General features: G+C 35.2%; 1 protein-coding gene across 1 annotated transcript; it reads right to left on the bottom strand.

The window, feature by feature from the left end:
- Nucleotides 1-360: 360 nt before the first annotated feature.
- Nucleotides 361-19341, bottom strand: bco1 (beta-carotene oxygenase 1). Its single transcript, XM_056462332.1, has 11 exons — nt 19198-19341; nt 16687-16815; nt 15833-15962; nt 13354-13501; nt 9095-9236; nt 6976-7196; nt 6638-6889; nt 5008-5110; nt 2153-2247; nt 1885-1996; nt 361-624 (listed from the first exon to the last, which is right to left on the bottom strand). Exons 1-11 carry the CDS (start codon nt 19259-19261, stop codon nt 470-472), a joined length of 1551 nt encoding a protein of 516 aa, XP_056318307.1. The 5' UTR covers nt 19262-19341; the 3' UTR covers nt 361-469.
- Nucleotides 19342-19944: the final 603 nt, after the last annotated feature.

Below are 19944 nucleotides of genomic sequence, written 5' to 3'. Positions count from 1 at the left end.
AGTCACAGTTAATATGCAATTATCTAGTTATTTCAACTTACAGCTCAAAAAGTTAAACTTTGTACAACTTAAAAAATGTAGTTGAATCCTGATTAACTTATTAAAGTTAAAGCAACATAAAAATATTTGTTGCCTTGACTATTTATCATGCACCTTTTTACAGTGTATCAGTTTTCATTATCAGCATGTTGGATGCATGAGAGACGGTCAGAAATAAAGATCTGAACAATCTTCGTTTACCCATGCAAAGGGAGCTCAGAAACAGCCTTGTTAGTTTGTAATCCACAATATTTTAAATCAACTCTCCACTTATCCAGCCATGAATCCCTTCAAAAGTTCAAACAGTTGCTGAGACCATAATGGCAGTAATAACGTCTCTTTATTATTACTGCATCTAAGAAAAAAAGGGAATAACATTTCACATTCATGTTTAATATATATAGTTATACAGCTGGCAGACATCAAACCCTCAGCTACTGCCTGGTATGAAGTATCCATGCATGTCCATGTGAAATTCTTGATCTAAACATGCCCGGGCAACCTCTTTGAAAGACCTGGCATCAAGCACTAGTAGAAAGCCACCTTGCCGAGGTTTGTTATTAATGATAACTGTCAGGACTACACCTAGAAGGACACAGAAAAAAACAAATGTTGAGTTAAAGTTTTAGAGCTGTGGCAATTTTTTTATTTTTATTTAATCGATACTCTCTCTTTAATCGATTCTGAGATTAGTTTTTAACAGCAGATGGCCCTCTAGGCTCATTTCTTATCAGCAGATGGAGCTCTAGGCTAGTTTTTAACAACAGATGGCACTCTAGGCACGTTTTTAACAGCAGATGATGCTTTAGGCCAGCAGGTGGCACTCTAGGCTAGTTTTTAACAGCAGATGGCGCTCTAGGCTAGTTTTTAACAGCTAATGGCGCTCTAGGCTAGTTTTTAACAGCTAATGGCGCTCTAGGCTAGTTTTTAACAGCTGATGGTGCTCTAGGCTAGTTTTTAACAGCTGATGGTGCTGTAGGCTAGTTTTTAACAGCAGATGGTGTTCTAGAATAGTTTTTAAACAGCGGATGGCACTCAAGGCTTGTTTTTAACAGCGAAGGCTGATCTTGGCTAGTTTTTAACAGCAGATGGTGCTCTAGGTTAGTTTTAACAGCGGATGGCACTCTAGGCTAGTTTTTAACAGCGGATGGCACTCAAGGCTAGTTTTTAACAGCAAAGGCTGATCTTGGCTAGTTTTTAACAGCAGATGGCACTCTAGGCTAGTTTTTAACAGCAGATGGTGCTCTAGGCTAGTTTTTAACAGTAGATGGCACTCAAGGCTAGTTTTTAACAGCGGAGGCTGATCTTGGCTAGTTTTTAACAGCAGATGGCACTCAAGGCTAGTTTTTAACAGCGGAGGCTGATCTTGGCTAGTTTTTAACATCAGATGGTGCTCTAGGCTAGTTTTTAACAGCAGAGGCTAATCTTGGCTAGTTTTTAACAGCAGATGGTGCTCTAGGCTAGTTTTTAACAGCGGAGGCTGATCTTGGCTAGTTTTTAACATCAGATGGTGCTCTAGGATAGTTTTTAACAGCAGAGGCTGATCTTGGCTAGTTTTTAACAGCAGATGATGCTCTAGGCTCGTTTTTAACAGCAGAGGCTGATCTTGGCTAGTTTTTAACAGCGGATGATGCTTAAAGCTAGTTTGTAACAGCAGATGGTGCTCTGGGCTAGTTTTAACCATACACTCAAATGCTCACAAGGATAAGCGCTCAAAGTCATGCAAAGTTTTGTAATGCACTTAAACCTTACCCAACTTTCCCAAATTTGTTTATTTTATTGATTAATTTAGGTTCAAGTGGTATAGAGATATAATATAAAATACTGTACGATAAAATAACTAACCATCATCTTCTTCAACTGCACCAGGCCTGGGAATGAAAACGGGCTCTGATGCAAAACCGTCGTCTCCTTTCCACTCAATCTGCTGCTTTGTGTCAGCATCAAACTTCACAATCTGGAAGAAAATGCCCAAAATTTAAAAATTATTAGCAAAAATGTCGCAACATGCAGCTAATACTACCAGGGTTACGACTTTGCTTCTAATGCAATGCATTTACTGATAAAAAAAAATGTTCTGAAATGTACTGTGAAAAAGGAAAATGCTCAATACCCTTGTGGCCACTGGGGATTCGTCTACACAACACATGTATGAATATCTGTACTTCTTTCCATTGAAGTTGTAATTAATTCTTGGAAGTTCCACACCTAAATAAAATGCATGGGTTTAGAGGTTAATAAATAAAATCTGATAACCATGGTCTTTCATCCATTAATAAATAGTTTAGCTTAGTTTCATCCATTAATAAATGCACATATAATGTATACAGTTATGGTCACTTTATTAGGTACTTATTCTCAAGTTCATGCAAATATAGTATCAGCCAATCACATGGAAGAATTTAACACAGTTACTGAATTTAGGGTCAAACTGATCTGCTGAAGTTTTAACTGAGAATCAGAATGGGGTGAAACATGGCTTTTAACGTGGTTTGTTTTTTAAACTAGAGGTGGGAACAAGGATTTTCACACACAACAAACTCAGGATGGAGCTCTAGGCTAGTTTTTAACAGCAGATGGCGCTCTAGGCTAGTTTTTAACAGCAAATTGAGCTCTAGGCTAATTTTTAATTAGCAGATGGTGCTTTAGGCTAGTTTTTTTTATTAGCAAATGTAGCTCTAGGCTAGTTTTTAACAGCAGATGGTGCTCTAGGCTAGTTTTTAAACAGAAAATGAAGCTCTAGGCTAATTTTTTTATCAGCAGATTGTGCTTTAGGCTAGTTTTTAAATAGCAAATGGAGCTCTAGGCTAGTTTTTAACAGCAGATGTGTTCTAGGCTAGTTTTTAACAGCAGATGGCGCTCTAGGCTACTTTTTAATCCGCAGATGGCACTCTAGGCTACTTTTTATACACAAATGGAGCTCTAGGCTAGTTTTTAACAGCAATTGGAGCTCTAGGCTAGTTTTTAACAACAGATGTGTTCTGAGCTAGTTTTTGTTAACAGCAGATGGTGCTCTAGGACACTTTTTATCAGCAGATAGAGCTCTAGGCCAGTTTTTAATCAATAGATGGTGCTCTGGGCTAGTTTTTAATTATCAGATGGCACTCTAGGCCAGTTTTTAATCAGCAGATGGAGCTCTAGGCTACTTTTTATACACAAATGGAGCTCTAGGCTAGTTTTTAACAGCAATTGGAGCTCTAGGCTAGTTTTTAACAACAGATGTGTTCTGAGCTAGTTTTTGTTAACAGCAGATGGTGCTCTAGGACACTTTTTATCAGCAGATAGAGCTCTAGGCCAGTTTTTAATCAATAGATGGTGCTCTGGGCTAGTTTTTAATTATCAGATGGTGCTCTAGGCCAATTTTTAATCAGCAGATGGTGCTCTAGGCTACTTTTTAATCATTAGATGGAGCTCTAGGCCAGTTTTTAATCAGCAGATGGCGCTCTAGGCTAGTTTTTATTCAGCAGAGTTAATACTAAAGCAATAAATACTAGCAAAAAAAAAATCTAAATTTAATCTGTACAAAATATCAAATCAGAGTCTAATATGTACAAAATCTCAGCAGCTGCTGACACAAAACTACTGATTAGTTTGGGCTAAAACTTATTGGTCAAAAAGAAATCAACTGCACTACTTTTATAGATAAGCAAAGCTTATTTCACACAGCCAATTTAAATGTCCAAAAATGATGAAAGAGATGAATGGTCAGATTAATTCAAGTTGATATAAAAGGCAAACATTTTTCAAATAATCACTTGTTACAACCAAAGTGTGCAGAAAATCACCTCTAAGCAGAAAAAAAAAACATCAGAACTTGAAGCAGATGAGCTACAGCAACAGAAAAAAGCACATTAGTGTCATTCCTGTCAGCTAACAGCACACTGATTCAAACAGGGGTTGAACAATATTGAAGACTGAAAAATGTTTGCTTAATAGGAATAATCTTGATTTCAAATGCGAAATTCTGATGGTAGGGTCAGAATTTGGCATACACAACATGAAAGCATGGATACATCCTGTCTTGTGGCATTATGGTATGGAACAATTCATTCTGGTGACCAAAACTATCATGGTTATCAAAATTAATCACATTATTTTTTTGAAAATGTTGTTAAAATAAATTTCACACACTTAAGGAATTTTACCATGTTTTGTATCTGAAAATTAAAAAAAAAAAAAAAATAAATAAATAAATATAAAAAAAATAATAATAAAAAAAAACAACAAACAATATTAACATGGATCCCTGCATTTTGGATTTGTTTGCTTTTGTTGGTATGGTTTCATGTACATATTTTCTGTGTTTTTATAGATACATTTATTTAGATACATTTTATATATACATTTGCTTTTACAAAAACTACCTTACAGGGTTCAATGTTAATGTTGTTTTTCACAAAATTGCATATAGCTGCTTTATATAATCAAGTTGTGATTTTTCTGACTGATATTGTGATTTCATTTGCCTTTTCATTTTGTAAAGTCAAGCTTTAGCTCAGTATTCTCAGTAAAGTGCAGATTATACTTTAAATGAAAGAAATACAACATACTTAAACTGTATATGTAAACACACATTCATTAACTGCCTATTTAAAGCATGTACTTACATTGCAGCCTTTCAGAGTATCAAATGATTTCAAAAACTCTATAATCAATCGGTTTTAATAATAATGAAAATTTAAAAGGGTAATACTGTCTACAAATTTACCATGGTTTACCTTGAAACTAGTAATCTTGAACATAACCATGTGGGCCTCCAAATCCACCAAATAGTAATCAAACAGAGCACATTTGGATGTGGTGAAATGTGAGATTTACATCATGGTTGTACTGTTGCAGTAACTGTGTAATGTGCCAGTATGGACTAAATCTCTAAGGAATGTTTGTAGGTGAATCCGTTAACTAGCAGAGAACTAGCAAGGTGTACCTAATAAAGTGACCATATATACGTAGCATATTTAAACTTACCTTCACAGAGAATCTCACCCTGACACATTATTTTCCCATCTTTCTCCTTCACAGCACTTGCTGTTGTGTATTTAAGTTTGACCAGATTCTCACCGGTCTCACCCTGGGTGTCAATATAAATGAAAGCATTCATTACATGTTTACTGAATATAACCGTACAAAACATATCAAAAAGTAAACTTGATGGAAATCAATTGCATGGCAGCTAAAGGTTTGAGAATTTTAAACAAATCATGGATGCATAGAAATATTGGTCGCCGATATTTATCGGCCAATAGTGAATTAATTTAAAACTATTGGCATATCACCAATAATCTGAAAAAGGCTGATGCTGATTATTAATGATTACACATGAACAATGAGTTGCACATCTTTTAAATAATCTAATGATTTTCTTAGAGCAAAAGCAATAAATACTTGCAAAAAAAAATCTAAATTTAATCTGCACAAAATATCAAATCTAGTCTAATAATGTACAAAATCGCAGATGTACATCAGGAAAGCAGTTGCTCACACAAAACTACTGATTAGTTTGGGCTAAAATGTATTGGACAAAAAGAAATCAACTGCACCACTTTTATTGATCAGCAAAGCTTATTTATATAGCAACAGCACTGGCTTTAATTTTATTTAATAAATATGTTCTATTATATGGTTGTGTTCTAATTTTATCTTAACTTATGCCTCTTTGATTAATTTAATGGAGAGAAAAAAGATATTACTGTATAGGTCTATATGCACTTGACTGATTGAAGGTTTTTGTTCAAATACGAATATCAGTATTGGTATACTATCGGCTAAAGGTTTTTGTTGAAATCCGTATATCGGTATTGGCTGAAGCTCTGTGTTGAAATGCATATATCAGTATTGCTAGAGGTATACTATTGACTGAAGGTTTTTGTTGAAATCAGTATATCGGTATTGGTAGACTGTCGGCTGAAGGTTTTTGTTGAAATCTGTATATCAGTATTGATATCGTATCAGCTGAAGGTTTTTGTTGAAATCCGTATATCGGTATTGGTATTGGCTGAAGGTTTATGTTGAAATCTGTATATCGGTATTGCTATACTATCAGCTGAAGTTTTTTGTTGAAATCCGTATATCGGTATTGGTATTGGCTGAAGGTTTTTGTTGAAATCTGTATATCAGTATTGATATCGTATCAGCTGTAGGTTTTTGCTGAAATCTGTATAGGTATTGGCTGAAGGTTTATGTTGAAATCTGTATATCGGTTTTGGTATTGGCTGAAGGTTTTTGTTGAAATCTGTATATCAGTATTGATATCGTATCAGCTGAAGGTTTTTGTTGAAATCCGTATATATCGGTATTGGTATTGGCTGAAGGTTTATGTTGAAATCTGTATATCGGTATTGATATACTATCAGCTGAAGGTTTTTGTTGAAATCCATGTATCGGTATCGGCTGAAGGTTTTTGTTGAGATCCGTATATTGCTATTGGTATCAGTATTGGCTGAAGGTTTTTGTTGAAATCCATATATCGGTGTTGGTATGGGTATACTATCGGCTGTTGTTGAAATCGGTATTTTCCGTATCCGAAATCCATATTCACCCAGTAATTGCTCTGAATGTTTATCAAATAAGAATACAGCAAACACTTTAAACAGCATACCTTGTCACTAAGGGGAAACACAAATCTTGTGAACTTGGGCTTGCAGTACAAATTTGTTGCTCCCATCTTCTCCTTCAGCTTGTCCAGGTAAAAGAATTCATACAAGTTGTTGTCATCATAGGCAATCACATCAAAAACAACATGCCCATCATCTTCAAAGGCATTGACTTGATGGTAGACGGTCATTGCATCAGTGTAGAATTTGGTCGCAACCTCCTTTTTTGTGTTTCGGTCAATAAGATGAATCAGGGTCTGATGAACATGAGAGTTAAAAGAAATGCTAAGTAAAGAGAGACATTTGACAGATGACAGACACATCTAAAAGAGTACATCCTTACACTGTCTTCAGGGTGAAACTTCATGCAGCTGGCCCAGCTCACCCTCCTCAAATAAGCGGTGGCCATTTTCAGGATATCTAGCTTCAAGGGCTGCTCGATGAAGACGAAGTAATTGTCAGTCATGCCAAAGCTGTGGTAGTAACTAGGTGTCAGGAGGGAACGGCAGGGCAAGGTGCACACGGCCTCAGCGCTTTTCAAAGGTGGAGATCCATCTGGCCTGCCTTAGGATCAATTGTTTAGTAGAGGGTTACTTAATGCAAGCATGTTGTGTAATTTGTGAAAAATCCTACATTTCTAGAGTCTGAATCAACTTATCTACAAAATGATTCAAGTTTTGAAAGTACTCAGAATCTGGTGACACAGGCTGGTCAAACTGTAAGTGCAAAACTTTTTCACAATCCAACTTTTTCAAAATTATTACAAATGTTTTGTTAATAGCTCAGTTTATTGCACATAATCTCCTGATTAAATTTGTATTATCCTAAATATACTGTTTTTACTTTTTTTTTTTTAGCATTTTGTACTTTATTAGGATAGGACCGTATATTACACAAGGTGCAACGTTGAAGAGAGTGAGGGGATGGGATTGAGCAAGGTTTATTTGGTTGGGGTTAAAGTTTATTTATTTTTTATTTTTTACTTTTTACTTTGTTGTTATTATGCAAATTGTATATTATTATTTAAATTTTACATTATATAAAAATACATTAATCCATTATCCGAGATGAGGTATTTCCAGAGTTTACACTTAGATGATAATTGATAATAAAGCATTTTTGGCATGCTGTCCCGGGAGAGAGCCCTGAGCTCAGAATATCCTCAAGCCCGGGGCTCCCACCTGTTTGAAGGGCGAGAGGGGAGTTTGAGCTCAGGTAGGTCTCGAGAACTCCCCTGCTTGTGAATATGCCGAGATATAACTGGCTATATCTTTAAGACGAGGATGACTGAAATGGAAAACTGTTTTTTTCAGTGAGTCAGTATTCATCTGACTGGCGCAATATGCAGAGCTGATGACGTACCAACCGTGGCCAATAATAAGCACATGATCCTCTCGAAATTAGTTTACAATTAACTGCACAAAAATACATACAAGTCCAATGGTTGGGTTCCGGGTGAGATCACTTCTAGTGATGAACCATTAAAATTGACACTTCAGCCACCACTATGACTATGTGTGATGTCAAAGTACCAGAAGTATAAATTCAAAAGCATATAAAGCCATCAGCTTTCTAATTGTGGTAAAATTCCGACAATACTTTTGTGGCTATTACTGATTTTAACCCTTTCAAGAAAAAAAAAATGTTTGGATTGCATTTCTTAAATCCTAATGTCCCAAGTTAACACACTCTTTAATTTCTAAAATATCAGCCTCTACCAAATGGTTGATATGTCGGTTTATGGTAAAAGTACTTGAATTATTACATATACTATGAAAAATTGGAAAATATTAGTGGAAGGCCAGTTTATTAAAAAAAATATTTAAAATAAAACATTTTTAAATACTAATGTTTTTGAAGTATGCCATAAAATATTTCATTCTCATTTAACATGTTTTCTAGTAGTTTTTTTTCTTTTTTACAATAAATCCAAAACCAAGTGTAGTAGTGCAACAGAACTATGTTTGATTTTTTTTGTAAACCATTTAGTAGAGTCGGCAGTTAAAGGGTTAAATTGTACTGCAAATACAGCTTGGTTTTCTGATTTTAGGGTTGCAAAACTTTGCTGAAAAATCTGTTGTACACAATATTTAACTGGTTTAAACACTATGTCTCATTATGTCTACTACCCCCCCTCCCCTCCCTCTTTTGGTAGGAGTAGAGCCTTTTGGCAATATAAATATTGGAAACTGCAGTGAAGTGCATTGTTCCAGAGTAAAATGTGTTTTCATCCCTCTTTAGGCATGAGTGCCCTATTCCATCACATCATACAAGCCATACAAACCTGATGTGTAATAATGTAAATAGATTTAAAATCAATTACTAAACCATTTAGAAAAAAAAGATTGCTCTGAATTCACATAACTGCTTCTACATGGTTAACACATGGGGTATAGATTGGACCAAAATTTTTAAAAATAGTTAGGTATATCATGAAGCAGAAAATGTAATGGCATACTTACTTCCTCCTGGTACCTTGAACAACATGTACTTGGTTTTGCCCTTCTCCGCGATGCATGTTCCCATACTGTAGCTGTTTCCCTCTTTATCATAATGTGTGTGAGAAGCCACGATACTTACAGGAAGGTATTTCAGGTAGTCAATCTTGAAGAAATAATACAACAACAATAATCTTTGAGAACATGCATACAAAAACATATCATTAATGACAATTCAAATTACCCTGAATCTCCTCAAGATCAGTTGGAGGTGCAAAGCAACTCTTGATTGATTAAAAACTGTGACGTTGTACATGAATGTCGAAACAATGTCATGATGAATGCAAACCATAATAAAAGCTAATAATGATCCTAAAAGTGGTCACTATTGGACCCAGGGTTGAATCATTCAGTATAGTCAGACACATTCCAAAGATATTCAGTGGGCTTAAAGTCAACTGGTGGTTAATTTAAGTGTGAAAATATGTGTGAAAAGACTCCTTTCACAATTTAAAGCCCAAGAATTCTGGAATATGACCATGTGATGCATCTTCTGTTACGGTGGTTTAAGAAAGCTACATACTTTGCTAAGTATATATCAAAGCAGAAACATGTTAACCACATAGATATCAAATCATAGCTATTAGTTTAGGCAAACCAGTGTAGTTTTATAATGCGTACAACAATGTAAGACATGCTCTTGCTGCATGAGAAAGAATTGCCCGTTGGAACTCTGGATTCTGATTGACTGGAAGGCCCGCACTAAAATGTTTAATGCACAGGTAGGTCAAGTCAGCTTTGATCATGGTTTTAAAAGAACTGCACGAATGTAGACGAACCATATTCCTGTACACAACGATGTTTTTTAACAACAATATTTAAATACTTATGGGTCGTAGACAAGATATAATCTGTGTAATCTTTACACCTCCTGTTTCTGAAAAAATTCTGTAAGTTTGCTATGTCCACCTAATGCACTTTCAAATAGACAGCTGGCAAGCTAATGGAGCGAGTGTCGCTTGGGAAGGGAGAGATTTAGAGGAACGACAATATGCGTTTGAGCAATTCCAGCATTATGGATGTGACATTTACAGTGAAAACTCAAAACATAAATTCACATAGAAAGTATACGTTAACATTATATTGAAACATCTGTTTATATTTTCCAGAACAACTAACGACAGAGTTAATGGGATCAGAAAAATATCAATCTGTAAACATGTTTTGTACTTTTTAATGAGTTAAATAAACATGCGTTATGGATGTGACCAAAAAAGTCTGATAGTTTACAGTATACAACATACTTTGTAGAAATTCTGTGAATTAAACTTCACAACCCAAATGAAATAATGCTAATCGAATGCATAAGAGTTGGCTCTCTAGAACAAAAACGATAAATTTTATTTAATATTTTTGCATTTATGAGGAAAAAGTGTCGTTATGGATGTGACATCTTTGCGTTATAGATGTGACAGATGTGAAATTGTCACATGTGTGATTTTGGTAAATCAAATATAATTGTCTGAAAACATTGACAGATACATTTTTGAGTATTTCTGAAGTACTGTAAAATACTTGCTTACAGAAAAAATGCAGAAACATTTTCTGTATTTTGGTGAAAACTTAATTTTTCATGGCAAGGTTGACATTTGCATGGAATTGCTCATTTGCATTTAATTTATGCATCACACAGTATTACAGTTATCAATTATATATATCAATCACATCAATTATCTTTTGTTGAATAAATGCTTTGAAATGGGGATATTTAAACATCAATTGTGGGTGATGATCGCATGGCGCAACTACTCTCTGCCTGAGAAAGCCTGAAAAACAAACGCTGCAAATGCTGTTTGGATAATCTTTGTGCAGTGATGATGTTTACATTCAAAAAGTTCCGTCAAGTTAGCGTTTATTTGTATGAATTTAATGTTTTATTAATTGTCATGTTAATAAAATAAACATGATAAAAAAATTCAATGATTGTATAGTTATATCATTTCAAACTTTCATAAAAAGTGATTAAATATAACATTAACTTCAAATTAAACACAATAATAGTATATTCTGATGCTGGTTTTTAATAAGACTTAAAGCAATGTCCATTTTTGCTGGTGAATTGAAGTTATGCGCCCAGTATGGAACATTATTTTAATCGTGTATGCTAAAAACAGTATGCGAGCAGAGTAATATGTCCGAAATCCATATACTTTGAAAAACAGTATGCAAGAAGTACCAGGATGAGCTACTTCTTCCGGCTATATTCTGAAGTGCGCATCCGATGCATGCTATGCTATCCCATGATGCACCGCAAGAGAATTCATGAATGGGAGTGAAGCAACGCAACTGATGCGTGTAGGTCACATGATGATGACAAAATGGCAGATGTAGTACATCCGAGTTCTACTCACATTCATAGTGTATAGAACGTACTTTTTGAGAAGTAAACGGTTGAGTAGTAAATAAAACAATTTAATTGCAGTACTTACTGAGTAGTAGGTGATTTCGGATGCAGCCTATTTTTCTACCCCCTACTTACCCCATTAAAAAAAGTGAGCTTTGCCTGGTCATAGTAGATAATCCATGCCTTATGTGGACTTATTTGCCACTATGGTAATTTGCACTGCACTCATTGCATTGGTTGATATGTAAATTAGATGTTACATCCATACTCTTTAATTAGCGAATTCTCTGTAAAACATCAGCAGAAATGTCCAAATTCATCTGAACTGTTAGGGAATTGCGTAGTTTTACAAATTGGCCATGCTTGGTAAATGTGGCCCATAGACATGGAGCTGGAGGTTTTAGAGGATCTAAGATTTTTGTTGCAGGATAAGCTGACAGTGAACACTGAACTAGACTCTTTCAAATGTTAAACAATAATCCCATTGGTTGCAAAACCATCAGAAGCCAATCAGCTTGTAGCAAGTGATAAAACTGCAAGCAGAATGCATCTAAAGCAGTGTTTCCCAACTCTGTTCCTGGAGGCACACCAACAGTACATATTTTGGATGTTTCCCTTATCTGACCCATTCATTTCAGGTTTTGAAGTTAGGAAAAGGTTAAAAATGTGTACTGTTGGTGTGTCTTCAGGAACAGGGTTGGGAAACACTGATCTAATGGCCCGTTTCCACTGAATGGTACGGTTCGGTATGCTTTTATGGCCATTTCCACTGTCAAAAGGTACCTAAAAGCGAACAATACCATACCACTTTTTGGGTACTCTTTCGAAAGGGTACCCAGCACAACAAAAGGGTATCAAAAGGCAGAGGTAGACATGCAACTGAATGCTATTGGTTTATAGGGATATGTCACCAGCATGTACGCAAGCAAGAGAATGAAAGCAAAGGGATGGGCTATATTTTGTGTTTTTGAAGCCAAATAAGGGACTAAATGTATGCTCTGTGTAGTTTTTCTGTAATTGGTAACATATCGGAGACTGTAAGGGGCTGTATGTGTTCATATTTGTTGCATTTATTTATTTATTTTATAAAACTGCAGACGTTACAGTAGGCTATTTCCTCCCATCATTGATCTGCAGTTATAATCAAATCATATTCATAGAAAGGTTAGTAATGAACATTTATACACAAGTATTTGTGTGTATAAAGCATCTGTTTTGTGAGAAGTGCTTCTCATATGATGTCAACGACCTGTCCAGCTTTACCGTAGACATTTATTCGAGCAAAAATGACGTCGACTGAAACGTTCTGTCATACGCTTCACTCACAAATTGGTACCCTTTTGGCAGTGGAAATGCAGGCCTGTTAAAGGTGACCCTTACCGACCTGTACTGTACCATACTGTACCACTCAGCGGAAACGGGCCATTAAGGACCTATCACACACAACCCTTTACATTGTTAAAAAATGCTTTTTTACTTAGAATTTTTGTCTTGTTTCTAGTCAAAATATCTAAAAATTCTTAAACCAAGAAACATTCTAGACAAGCAAAACATTTAGTCTAGTTTTAAGAAATAGTCTAACTAAATTGAGTGAGTTTTTCCTTAAAACAAGCCAAATAATCTGCCAATGGGGAAAGCAAAATAATCAAAAGGAAAAACAAGATTATTTTGCTTACTTAACTGGCAGATTATTTTAATTGTTTTAAGGAAAAACTCACTTAGTTTTGACACGTCATTTCTTTAAACAAGACGATATGTTGATTTAAGAATATTTAGATATTCTTTCTAGAAAAAAGACAAAAAAAATTAAGAAAAGCATTTTTTTCAATGTACTGTTTCATGACTGAACCAGATATTATTCCAAGCACATTTTTATTACCTTTTCCTGAGTCTCTAAAGTAACAGGGTCAATTTTCCGAATGTAATTGGTTTCAGATGTAGCATGGTAGTCATTTCCATATTTGATTATGTTATTGGCACAGTTGTCAGTGAAATCTGGGATGGTGTGGCTGAGGAAGGTGATCACTCTGAAAAGAGAGTTAAAAGGAACATAATTAATGTATAATTAAAATTAAGGTTTATGCAGACATTCGTTTTCCTTCAGCTTAGTCTCTTATTTATCAGAGTGTACTGAACCGCCATCTTTTCCAGCATATGTTTAACGCAGCAGATGCCCGACTATTTGTTAGTTTAGTTAACAAATGGCCAGGGCGACGCTATGGTGCAGTGGGGAGTGCGGTTGCTTCAGCAAGATTTGTCGCTGGTTCGAGCCTCGGCTGGGTCAGTTGGCCTTTCAGTGTGGAGTTTGCATGTTCTCCCCATGTTTGCGTCGATTTCCTCCGGGTGCTCTGATTTCCCCCACAAGTCCAAAGACATGCGCTGTAGGTGAATTGGGTAAGCTAAATTGACCGTAGCGTATGTGTGTGAATGAGTGTGTATAGATGTTTCTCAGTGATGGGTTGCGGCTGGAAGGGCATCCACTGGGTAAAACATACGCTGGATAAGTTGGCGGTTCATTCCGCTGTAGCGACATCTGATTAATAAAGAGACTCAGCCAACGGAAAATGAATGAATAAAGAAAAAATACCTAAATGGTATTTAGGTGCATTGGTTTCAATTAAATTGTTAGAGCGGCTGACTTTAGTATGTGGTAACCTAACCTAGTAACCAGCAGTAAATGAGGCAAGAATAATGTAAAGCCCTGCTCAGACTGTGAGATTTCACCCACGATTTTGTCATCTTGATTTGTCAACAAATATGGGAAATCCTAAAAGATTCCTAAAATTCTCAGCTAAAGTCAGTGATGCTTGATCGTTGGTTTGACAAGTTCACTGACAGCCGCTTAATGCCCATTGCGATCAGATTTGTCCTCTGATGAAGTTCTGGCAGTGTCAGAAGATTTCAGACACTTTCCTGCAGTGTGACAACAGCTGCGATGAGCGTCAATCTAAGAACCAATAGGAGCTCCAAATTTGATGACGAAATTCATGCGACAATTGAATTGACCGCAGGGAAATGTCAAAACAGTTTTTTTTCCTCCTGGTCTTATTATTGAGACACGCGGTGTACAAAATTGCTGCAACAGATTGTTTATGTTTTCTGTAAGGAATCATTTCAGAATGCGGGATAGTGAAAGTGTCACAGGTGGATGATGCCAAACTCCGGGGGCATTTTCTTTTGTGTTTGGCACGTCTTCATCATCGTTCAGTCTGACTTTATGACAGCTGAGATCTTACAGTGGGACATGAGAGCCATGTTCGTGCAGTCTGACATGCTACAATTGTGCAGGATTTAAAATAAAAATAAAAAACGCACAGTGTGAGCCGGCCTTTAGTTACATCTGATTTTATTTGCTAAATGCAGTTCCATCTCCTATTATTCACATTAACCCTTTTTGCAGGGGTCCAAAACCCCCTCAAGCGAGCGTAAAATAATTTTTATACAAGATGTGGAATTTTCAACACTCGTTTCTCATGCAAAACTTCAAAACCCACATTAATACAAGCTGTTCGAAACCCAGCTATTAACTAAGATGATTTTATTTGGTAACACTATTTTGTTGGTCCATTTGAATATTAGTAGACTGCCTGCTTAATATCTGTTGACACTGCTCCTTTAACAGACATTTAACTGACTATAAGAAACTTTGGAAGTACATATGAACCTTACACACCCTAACCCCAACCTAAGAGTCTACTTATAATATAATATTACATCAATTACACTGGCTTCCTATTAAATCATGGATTAATTTAAAGACCTTGAATTTAACCTTCAAATCAGTGCATGGCCTGGCACCTGGTTACATCTGTGACATGGTGACTCTCGCCACCCCAGCCCGCAGCCTTCGTTCAGCATCGGGACTTACCCTGTATCAGCCACGCTGTAAACTCAAGACCATGGGTGGGAGGGCTTTTTCATACAGTGCGCCTAAGCTGTGGAATGCACTACCCATCAGCATTAGGAATGCTGCCTCTCTGGACTGACCTTTTTAGCATTGCTTTTAATTTAGGATGATCAATTTGTTAACTTTTCATTCTACCTTATGGTTCATATTCTTATTGTTTTATTGCATCTTTTTATTGTTGTGCTGTTTTGCTTGCCTTATATTGTTAGTATTTTGTCTTGTAGCACGTTTAGTTTAAGAAAAGCACATAACAAATAAAATTTATTATTATTATTATTATTAATGAGAATTAGCTGGCATGTAGATGCAATGTAACAAACGGACCATCAGAATAAAGTGTGATCTTTTACTTTTCTTAATTTAGTCAGATTCATAGAGCATTACAGTTTGATAAATCCATTTTTTGCATTCTATTTCTAAATCAACTGCAGCACAGAATAATGCTACTTACTTGGAGAATATGTTTTTGCATGGATCTGGGTACGCCATAGTCCCCATCTCTGAGACTACTATTCTATTGGCCTGCATGTTGGAGTTGTAAGTGTCGCCTCGAAGATATCTGCTCCTGTACGTCACCTCTCCTGAGAATTAAACAACAGTAAAGACATTTAAAGGACGCTCAGCGATAATAAAAATGACTTCCCTCATTACCCTAGTTAACCTAATTAACCTAGTTAAGCATTTAAATGTCACTTTAAGCTGAATACTAGCATATTGAAAAATATCTAGTAAAATATTATGTTCTGTCATCATGGCAAAGATAAAATAAATCAGTTATTAGAAATGAGTAAAACTTTTGTTTAGAATTGGGGCAACACGGTGGCTCAGTGGTTAGCACTGTCGCCTCACAGCAAGAAGGTCGCTGGTTCAAGTCCCGACTGGGCCAGTTGGCATTTCTGTGTGGTGTTTGCATGATCTCCCCGTATTGGCGTGGATTTCCTCCGGGTGCTCCGGTTTCCCCCACAAGTCCAAGAAATGTGTGTGAATGAGTGTGAATGGATGTTTCTCAGTACTGGGTTACAGCTGGAAAGGCATCTGCCGTGTAAAACATATGCTGGATAAGTTAGCAGTTCATTCCGCTGTGGTGACCCCTGATGAATAAAGGTACTAAGCTGAAGGAAAATGAATGAATGAATGAATGAATGAATGTTTGAATAATAATTCTGACTTCAACTGTATGTTTATGAACTTTGATGAAAGACTACCTTTGCATTGTGTTTAAAGATAAAATATTAATGTCATAGGCAATAAAAATAAGTAGCTATTATGGTCTTTATTAAAGCTAATGGGCAATAAAAGAAATACCTTTATTAATTGCGAAACTATGCAGAAGTGCCATTCCATCAAACCAATGGTTGTATGTCGTCTCTCCAACAGAGAACATGCCGGGTCCATTGCGTATTAGTGTTCCCTGCACCCATTCAGGAATCAAGCCTGCAGACAGATTGAAACGTTTAATATATTTGAATTTGAACAGTATAATAAACTGCCCACTTCTCTGTCCAAACCATCTGACATTAAACTCAAAGAAACTTTCATACTAAAGAAAACCTGTAAACATCAACTTTCATAGCGGGGAAAACAAACACTATGGAACGGTTACAGATTTCCAACATTTTTAAAAATATCTTCTTTTGTGTTCAGCAGAAGAACTAAACCCATGAATTGTTTAAAACAAGTAAAGCATGAGTAAATGATGACAGAATAGGCATGAGCTTGTAAGTTTCTGACTGTATGATAACCTTGGATAAAAAATAATAAAAAAAACACTGTATCATAGTATTGTGATTACTGTTGTAAAATAAATTTCTTTAAATGTCTGGGTAAAACAAAACAATTGCACACAATTTATTTTATTTTAAGAAACAGTTATAATGTTTTGGAACAGTAAACATGTTGGGCTAAATAGTTAAAATAAATCATTGACTTCTGCTCTCCTTATTAGTTCCAAAAACATGCATTGCTTAACAACACATAAAAAATATATTCAAAAACCTTACATATACTTTGGGAACAGTATAACAGAACATTTTAGCGGTATTAAAACCTTGACTTTTCCAAACCGTGGTAAACCTCGAAAGCGGTTATCGTCCCATGCTTATGACTGAATATTATTTTTGGGGGGGATCATTCCCTTTAAGGCACCTAAAATATTACTGTCAATCTTGTCCATAGGTTCCAGTTAATTTATAGTTGTGAATTAATTATCTTGTATTAAAATAGCTGTAGTTTTCACATTTCAAAAATAAAAATTTGTTGTAAAAATGGCACTTATTCTGGTACAAAATGTTAAAGTGTTTTACCTAGTCACAATTGCGCACATTTACAACCGCACATTAGTGTATTTTGGAATGCAGAGGAATAACCAAATATGATAATAAATTATAATACACATAAAAAAATAATCGTAATAATAATAGTATAATGCAAGTTTAGCTTAATTAAGAATATGCTTGTATTAATTTAGGGTTTAATCGCAGACTATTCCAGGTTTGTGTATATATACACACATTTACAATACTGGTCAAAAGTTTGGGGTCAGTGGGATTTTTAAATGTTTTAAAATAAGCTTCTCCTGTTCACCAAGACTGCATTTATTTCATCAAAAATACAGTACAAAAGTTAAAATTGTGAACTGTTATTGCACTTTAAAATAACTGTTCAAAAGTAGTTTTTAATTTAATTTAATCAATTATTCCAGTGATTTTAAAGATGAATTTTCAGCTTCATTACTGCAGTCTTCAGAGATTCTTCAGAAATCACTTTAATATTAATAATAAACTAACAAAAAATAAATAAATAAATATATATATAATATATATATATATATATATATATATATATATATATATATATATATATATATATATATATATATATATATATATATATTTATTTATTTATTTATTTTTTGTTTCACAAAACTATAATAGTTTAGATTAGTCTAGAACAGTTTTCATTAGCTCATTAAGAACTTTTTTGGCTTAAGTTATTAACTAAAACTCACCTAAAACAAAAAAAAAATAGTTTGATGTGAGTGTAAAAACTGCAGCTTAGCAGATTTGGTCCCCAAGTGAATGACAGGACAGGTATCAGGTAGGCTACAATGCTGAGTGTTGTAGTATGGATTTTAACATACACAGCAACCTATTTCTCAAAGCAAATATTTGTCGCAGGTAAATGATTTATTATTTAAGAAAACTTAAAACGCAACGGGTAAATTCAAGCCTTTTTAATCATTTTAAAACGTCTAGTGAAGCTATAGCCTTATATTTCTAATATTAAGCTAATATTTGGTATTTTAAGCTGAAAACAATAATGAAAACTAATTTAGTAGCTCGTTTGCTTTTAAATGCGTTTATTTAAGGTAGCCTACTGTACATTCCCAAGTGGATTATGAAATCGTTATATTAAAAAAAGCTTAATTATTAAGCGATATACAAATTAATAAAGCTGTGGCTACTAAAGCAAATGTTTACAAATGAAATGTTTCTTTAAAAACTTTTAAGACAGTTGCCATACATTGTACATCTATGTAAATGACACAGACTTCTGCATACAAGCATGCAAGCAGTCCTAAAATACTACACTGCCGCTACATTTAAGTTTCAATTATTATCAAAGTTTTGCGAAGGAATACGACTTTGTAACACATGGTGAACAGATATCACCATAGACGTTTTCGGGAGAAATTCAAAATAAAACAGTCCAAAGGCAAAATGTGTACTTTGAGCAATGAAACACACAAGTTTAAGCCAGGTTCCTCAACAAACAAACGGCAGCGATTCCCTTCAAGTGCGTTTTCCCTCCACCTACCCTTTACTTCAGTTTTGATGGGCTCCGGATGTTCTTCCTTGTTTTTGCCATAGTCGTACTGCATCCTTCCAGACTGTCTTTCCTCAAGTTTCTCCAAGAAAGTGATAAGAAGTGACAATCAGTGCTCGAGAACAAACTGTCTATAAAGCTTCGGCAAGGTAAAGACTCCGCCTCTCACCACAGAGAACTGACAGACCCGTGTTTACAACTGCTCTTTATTCTTATCGTCTCCTCTTTATCATTACTGCTTTTAAACATTACATAACCCAATTATAGGTGTCAGATAAACATGTTAGTTTGACTAACCACCAACTTTTGACCGTTAAAACTGGTATCTTTCAATACATTTAAATTTTTAACACGCCAACAATCGAAAGCAACTATGGCAAGCGGTTTTAACATTAAATCTACGCTGTAAAAATGTTGGGTTCACACAATTGATTTGTGTTTGAACAACATGAAGGAATTAAGTTAACTCAGTTTTTACAAGTTTAAGTGGATTGAACATAAAACAATTAAGTTTTCAGGAAAAAAAAACTCAAGAACTGTGTTGTTTCAGCCCAACCCTCTAATGCACGCATTATGATAGATTCATTCATTCATTTTCTTTTCGGCTTAGTCCCTTTATTAATCTGGGGTCACCACAGCGGAATGAACCGCCAACTTATCCAGCATATGTTTTTCTTCTTTCACTTACCATAGAACATGGTGGTGCTCGCTAATACACTGTACCCATTGCAATATTGC

The sequence above is a fragment of the Danio aesculapii genome, chromosome 7 (genome assembly GCF_903798145.1).
Source record: "Danio aesculapii chromosome 7, fDanAes4.1, whole genome shotgun sequence".
Lineage (NCBI taxonomy): Eukaryota > Metazoa > Chordata > Actinopteri > Cypriniformes > Danionidae > Danio > Danio aesculapii.
Note: the sequence above shows the minus strand (reverse complement) of the source record. Positions and strands in the feature narration are given on the sequence as shown.

Excerpts from the sequence above, each read along its gene's own strand:
- bco1 (XM_056462332.1), bottom strand. The coding sequence starts at position 19,261 with ATGCAGTACGACTATGGCAAAAACAAGGAAGAACATCCGGAGCCCATC. Across the intron at positions 16,816-19,197 it reads CATCAAAACTGAAGTAAAGG|GCTTGATTCCTGAATGGGTG; the intron begins GTAGGTGGAGGG and ends ATCTGTCTGCAG. Across the intron at positions 7,197-9,094 it reads GTTCAAGGTACCAGGAGGAA|GCAGGCCAGATGGATCTCCA; the intron begins GTAAGTATGCCA and ends ATTGATCCTAAG.